This window comes from Mus pahari, chromosome 5 (assembly GCF_900095145.1).
Source record: "Mus pahari chromosome 5, PAHARI_EIJ_v1.1, whole genome shotgun sequence".
Classification (NCBI taxonomy): Eukaryota; Metazoa; Chordata; class Mammalia; order Rodentia; family Muridae; genus Mus; species Mus pahari.
In genome coordinates this window covers 6,199,504-6,206,836 of record NC_034594.1, presented here as the reverse complement: position 1 = coordinate 6,206,836, position 7,333 = coordinate 6,199,504, and the positions used below count along the sequence as shown (strand labels likewise).

The window sequence follows — 7,333 nt, the reverse complement described above, 5'->3', positions numbered from 1 at the left end:
TATATATATATATATATATGACTTATATAATATGAAATTAGATTAAAAATATACTGTGTTTAAACCCCAAATGTTATTCTGGGATGTCACCTTTTGTAGTCCCCAATCTCAGTCTACACTTGGTGTGTTCTTTAGGCAGCAGCTCGAGGGGGACAGACAGGCTCTTCCTGTTTTCCTCAACTATGTACCCCAAGGCATGACTGCCTAATATTCCAGCACTTTTGTTGTTCTTTATTTGTGTTTGTTTTTCCACCACAGGGTCTGATTATGAAGCTCTGTCCTGGTTCTCACTCTGTAGACCAGGCTGGTCTCTGCCTCCAGGGCGCTGGGATTAATGGTGTGTTCCAGTACACTGGCTACATTTCAGCACTTTTAAGGCAGGCTAATCTCTGTGTAACTATCGTACAGGAACAAATCCTAAAGTTTAACATTGATAGGACATGCTTTATCTTGTGTATTTTCCATCTGTACCCTATCTCAGTAATGTCCTTCAGGACTTTCATCTCTACTGCAGGGTCCAATTCAGGACCATGTACCACATCTGAGCATGTCTTCTTTATGTTCTCACTTCTGTAACATTTTCTCCCCTTGCCTTTTAAGACGCCAGCGTTCTGAGGTGCCGAGGGTAACTACTGATGCTCTCCAGCCTGGCTTTGAAAGATACATTAATCCCCTGACCCAGGTTCTCCACTGTTGTCGGCCTGTTGTTTCATAAGGCGCACAAAGCTCATTTGCTCCTCAGGGATGCTGATTTTGATCTCTTGACACAGACTTTGTCCAATTCCTCTGAGGTTCAGCTACAATTTTCTTCTTCCTTTCAACCTAATCAATATTGCCTTCACCTGAATCACTGTCAATCATTCCAGTTATATTTACCTCAAATTAGAGTCATTTATAAATCTGCTAGGAATTTATTTACTTGTTTTTAGCTTGTTGTTATCTGCTGGTATTTTGAGCTTGTTTCATTCTTCCCCTCCCGTTAGACACTCTACTCTGTGGTGATTATCCCAGCATTAAGTCTGGGCAAGTCTTTATCTATACTCACTTTCCTGACAACATCTTATTAAAAGTCTTTCCAGTGATTCTATACCGTGTCAAATTGACAGTTAAAACTAACTAGCACACACATAGAATTAAGAACATATTCACTTTTGCAAAAAGACTCAATAAAAATTGGTTAAATGGTAAGCTAAGTGTCTCTTAGTATGAGTCTGTATTAAGAATTAGATTTACATACAATTATTAACGCTACTTCATAGCTGCATTAAGATAGGGAACTTCCTTCATTTTACAATTCCTTTCCTTAATTCTCTAATACTGCAGTTTATTATATTCTATTAAAACAGCATTTTCAAAAGCCTTCTAATTATCAAGTACTTCTGTTTTAAGCATCTACACTACTGACCAGTGTGTGCGGCATTTTCTTGGGTACTAATATGCTAGTTTTCTGTTCTCTCTCTCATTTTCCACGCTGTGTCTTCTCTAATGACCTAGGTTTATCCTGTGTGTTCTGGTCAGTCCCTTTATGTTGTCTGCGACTTCCATTACCTCTCTGCTTGGAATGAGCATTCCACTGCATTTAGAAAGCATCCCACCGTGTTTAAATTTTAAAGGATAGATGATGTAATGCTGTTAGACTTCTCTTAAAGGAAAACACAAAAACACAATGTAGAGGAAACAACCTAGAAGACTTGGAGTCTGGCCCCTCGGCTTAAAGCTGAAGAAGGCTCACCCTATTCTACATAGCTCAGGCGTCATTTCTAGATGAGTTCTTTGTAATATTATGGCTTATATTTAGAGCTATTTCCATGCCCCGCCCCCCCCCATGTGTGAGTGGGGTAAGCTCTTTTGAGGGCGTCAGATCTCACTATGGGTGGTTGTGAGCCACCATGTGGTTGCTGGGATTTGAACTCAGGACCTTTGGAAGAGCAGTCAGTGCTCTTACCCGTTGAGCCATCTAGCCAGCCCAGCTCTTTAACCCTAACCTGTAGAGTAGTAAATGGTCTTGGGGCCAGAGTGGATCGCTTGGACCTGCTGGAAAAGAAAAGGACTTGGCAAACATTTTATCTGTGCAGCCTGGTTTTCTGAGTCATCCTGGATGATGGGCTCATTTAGTGCAAAGCGCAGTGGTCAACTCTTTGTGCAGTAAGATCATGATGCGCAGCTGCTCTCCTAATGTCCTTCACCATTAGCATTAGTCATGGAACATACACTCACCTCTTCCTTCCTGTCTCCAACACATGGGCTCATGTCTTCAGCTTTTAACTTAGTTACTTGGCTATTTAATCATTCATGTAGTTGGGATGGCATATCAACTTACAGGTTAGTATTTGAGTGTATAACCCTACAGATGATTTGATTCCTTCTGAGGCTCTACTCAGTTGTGAGCAAATACATTTCAACAGAATGAGTGCTTAAGAGTCAGATTTGCTCTACCGAGAGGGTTACATTTTCAGCTACTCTAATATCCAAAAAAAAGAAAATGTACTTTAAGAACACTGAAAATGACTGAATGTGACAAGAGAATAAGACTTTGCGGTCGAGGAATTTCTAATACTAACATTTAGTAACATACTATTCTCCAAGCCTGAACTTGGTCCATCTTAAATTCAGCCCTCAAGGTCACATGTTCCCCAAACACTGTAATGACTATGACTATTGGAGGCAATCATACCAGTTCTGTTGACTTAAGAAAAGCACAGAAGCTGGAAAGAACCCAGATGTCCCTCAACAGAGGGATGGATACAGAAAATGTAGTACATTTACACAATGNNGTACTACTCAGCTACTAAAAACAATGAATTTATGAAATCTTAGATAAATGGATGGATCTGGAGGATATCATCCTGAGTGAGGTAACCCAATCACAAAAGAACTCACATGATATGCACTCACTGATTAGCAGATATTAGCCCAGAAACTTAGACTATTCAAGATACAATTTGCAAAACACGTGAAATTCAAGAAGAAGGAAGACCAAAGTGTGGATACTGAGAACTGAGATCATCAGTTATTAATGGTACCTCTCACCAACCCTCGGGTCTCAGTACTTCCATGCTGATCTGAAACCCCTTTTGTGTAACTACAGAATTCAACTTTTCGAAGCAGCAGTCACAAAATGACTTCTATGTCCTGACTCTAAGCTTTGCATGGATCTGTTGCCACTTTCAGAGTTTTAATGATGTCATTCCACTGGTTCTTGTCTAAGGGTCATGACCCTTTGAAGTGGAACATCTCTTTCCCAGGTTTCACATATCAGATATTTACATTATGATTCACAATAGTAGCAATATTACAGTTATGAAGTAGCAATGAAGATAGTTTTATGGCTGGGGTCATCATAACATAAGGAACTATATTAGAGGGTCACAGTGTTAGAAGGTTGAGAGCCAATGATCTCATTCCTAATTCTGCAATTTCCTTTTGTCATCATTATAACCCTCATGCCCATAATCTAAAAAATAAAATGTCAGAACAGTCATAATGTAAACATCTGTTTTCCAATGGTCTTAGGCAACTTCTTGAAAGGGTCATTTGACTCCAAAGGGGTCACGACCCACAGGTTGAGAACTATTATGTTAAAGTAATGATGTTTAAAACTCTCGAGCATACAACTGTGTGCTTTTTTCTTCAGCAACGGGCAGCTCGAGCTTGATGCACAAACTAAATACATATGAAACACTGCTTCAGCATCTCTGATCTGAAAGTTCCCTTTGATTATCATTCTATCACACTCCACTAGGTAGAGCTAGCCACACCTCCCCATGGGCAACCTCACCAAGTTCTTACAGATTATAAATTCTAAAACAGTTTGACAACAGCTACTTTACCTTTAGGGGCATCTGCATCACATCTTTTTGGCACAGCAAGGGTTGAATTGCCTTTATGGGCATCAGAAGTTATATTGCTCTGAAAGATGAGAATATGATTAAAATATAAATACTGCAGTCATTAATATATTTGGATTAAAGTAGTCATATTGCCAATTTAATGTTCTACTTTCTACTAATGATGTAGGTTAGTCATTTATATTAGACTAATATTAATTTAGAATAAGATTCTAAAAGTTAATTTAATACATAAGGCTAGGAGTTATGGTACACTTAAAATTAAGGTGCTTTTGCAATAATGATTTAGGTCATTTACTAAACAACAGAGCTTCTTTTCAGAAGGAAGTGACATCAAAAAAGGAACAGGCAAGGCCTTAGAGCTTGGGTTCTATTTGAAATTCCAGTAGTTTGGAGTCTGAAGCAAGACTTCGAGAAAAAAAATCCCTATTCAAAAAGCACTCTTCGCCACTTCACAAAAGAAACAGAGATGTGGACAGGACTGGGCAGGGGGCAATAAAGGAAGGTGGATGGTTGGGGAGAAATGTGGAAAGGAAGAAATAGGAAAGATATCTTTCTCAGGACAAAAGAATAGTGTTCATCCCCAGAAGAATACATCCAGGGTATCAGCTGGAAAGCAGATCTGTGGTGAGGCAGGAGAGCAACAGATCATCTAGCCTGGTGTCCCCAGACTCCTGTCCCAGTCCTCTGTCTGAAGTGACAAGCACTTTGCAATACAAGTGATGTTACTGAGCAAATTCTGTTTTGTTTTTTTAATTCATGTAAATATAAACAAAAACTTGAGGAAGGACAGGAAAAAAGAGATCTGAGAAGGCAGATGAATCACTGAATAATGGAGGCTCCATTTAAGCAGCTGGTGAAACAGGTGGATATGAGGATGTGTAGGATGCACTTTATGAAATGGAGGTGAAAGAAACATAGTGTTTTGAATGAGAAAGTCCCCTGCACTGTCCCCCATCTTGAGTCTTTAAATATTTGGCCCTCAGTTGATGGTGTGATTTGGGGAGGTTAGGAGGTGTGGCCTTGCTTGAGGAAGAGCATCAGCGGTGGATGCACTTTGAGAGTAAGAAGGCGTCCCACTCCCTCTCTGCTTTGTGGCTGAAGTTAAGGTGTGAGTTGTCTGGACCTCCTTGCTTTCTCTTCCATAAGATCCACCGGCTGTCTGTCCATCTATCACTAAATAACAGCCATCCATGCTTGCCTGCCTGCCATGTGCTCCTTGGCATTGTGCACAAACAGTTCCTGCCCACATCTGGAACCACAGCCAAAATAAACCCTTCCCTTTCATACACTGCCTGTCTTGGTGTCTTAACACAATAGCAGATAAGCAATGAATATGTTAGACAAACACTGAATCCAGTTTGGCCAAAATAAATCCAAACTTGCTACTCAATTAAACCTAAATAGCATAGTTGTTTTTTTATTAGTCAATGACATCAAGAAAACAGAAAAATATAGCACGGAATCTATTCTGCTTAAGAGAATCTCAATTATTCCCAGAAAAAAACTTTCCAGGAAGTTTCTCTCACCGAGTTACAGCAGGAATGCACAAACATGACATGCTCTCTGAAACTTTTGGGGACACGTTATTGAAATTACTTACGCTACTATTTTTGTAGAAGCATTAGGAATCTTAGTCAATAAATTAATGAGGAAAAGAACAGTAGCTTAGCGTTACAGGATTAATGAATATTTATAATGAAATTATGTTATTTTTTTTCTGTTTCCATGTGTTTCTTTTATTATTATTATTATTATTATTATTATTTTATTTACATTACAAATGCTATCCTGAGAGTTCCCTATACCCCACCCCCACCCCTGCTCCCCTACCCACCCACTCCCACTACTTGGCCCAGGCCTTCCCTTGTGCTGGGTCATATAAAGTTTGCAAGACCAAGGGGCCTCTCTTCCCAGTGATGGCCAATTAGGCCATCTTCTGCTATTATGTTATTTTAAAAAGTATGAAACAAACATAAAATGTTCACAAACATAGAAAAGCCAGTTCTGTCAATAATAAATTTAATAATTACTGAATAAAATGTTTTTAAATATCTCTAAAGTTCTTTTTAAATTTATTTTTATTTTTTATCATTATTTCTAAAATAAAGAAATAGCAAAATTTTACATCCGCACTTACCTCTATTAAGTAATTCTGGCTTCCGTACATCACATACTGAGGCGCGAGACTGTAGATCATGTAGCTGGTATGAAGGACAATGAGCAGAAGGATCATGCAGAGAAATAAGAGCGCCTGAGGCCGGGTTCGCCCTCTTCTGATTTTATATAACTGGAGGAAAATAATGACAAAGTTTCACCAACATTACTTTGAAACTTTCAAAATAAATACAAGTAACTTGAGAACAAAAGAAGGAAAAGACCACTTTTTTTCCTGTGAAGTTTTTAGTGTTAACCTTATGTGCATGGGAAAATACTGTCAGAGCACTTATGTCCAAAGGGTACCACTACTTAACTATTTCAGAGTAAAGTAAAATAAACCTGATTCCCTAGCAATCAGCAGCTCACATATCCCTGGCCTGACTTCCTCTGTGGTCCTTTCACATGCTTACAGAACTAAGAATTGTGAACACAAAGTGTAAGGATTCAGAATATGTGTTTTGGTTTTATAACATTATCACATAAACATAGATATGACCCACTTTTAAGTACTAATTTCTGTAAAATCACCATGATACCCTCATACCAAATTCTGCTTTAAAAATCAGTTGTAGAAGTTTATGATAATGTGGTTATAGTTGTGACATTTTTAATCCACGCTAAAGCAAAGAGGAATTAAAGTGTTAACTGTATTTTAAATAATGATGTTACTTGCTCCATCTTAATTGTGAACCCCACTTTTACTCTAGTAACTGAAGCAACAGCTGCCAGCCACTTCACCGATAACAGCATAGTACAGGCTAACAGAATTTCTGTTCTGGAGCAGATGATAACACCATCACTAGAAATGTACCCTTCCTATATTCCCTTATGCCCAGGAATGGTCATAATAAAATATTCCCAGTGGGAACAGAAAGGATCCCAGAACCATCAGACCTAGTACTATAACTACTAAAGCATTTCCCCCAATAGCAAGAAAATTTTCTTTAGTTCAAATACATATTTACTAGGTTTTCTTTGATTCTTATCTAGAAATAATGTCTATCAAATTCAGCTTTGATTTAGAATTCATAATTACTTCAAGATAAATATAAAAATAAATAAGTAGGGTTTCCATACAGCCAATGCAGGCTCTCTTGAATCATGCCTAAGTTGCTTATAACTGACATAAGTGTGGGGTCAATAATTATGTTACACTGTTCAAGAAAAAAGGAAAGGGGACAAGTCTGGCCTCTGCAGTCACTTAGTTGGTTACATGTACAGATGGGGAGTCATGATACAGAGGGCTACAACATGATACAGAGGGCTACAACATGATACAGAGGGCTACAACATGATACAGAGGGCTACAACATGATACAGAGGGC

The 7,333-nt window shown here is 38.6% G+C and overlaps 1 protein-coding gene across 2 annotated transcripts in view; it reads right to left on the bottom strand.

Annotated features, from left to right (window-relative positions):
- Window positions 1-7,333, bottom strand: part of Lmbrd1 (LMBR1 domain containing 1) — a 79,339-nt gene that overhangs the window by 9,537 nt on the left and 62,469 nt on the right. For both annotated transcript variants that reach the window (XM_029538661.1, XM_021197756.2), the window contains exons 13-14: window positions 5,989-6,138; window positions 3,831-3,909 (exon numbers count right to left, since the gene is read on the bottom strand). In XM_029538661.1, the coding sequence (XP_029394521.1) occupies window positions 3,831-3,909; window positions 5,989-6,138 (229 nt within the window). The remainder of the gene's footprint in view (window positions 1-3,830; window positions 3,910-5,988; window positions 6,139-7,333) is intronic.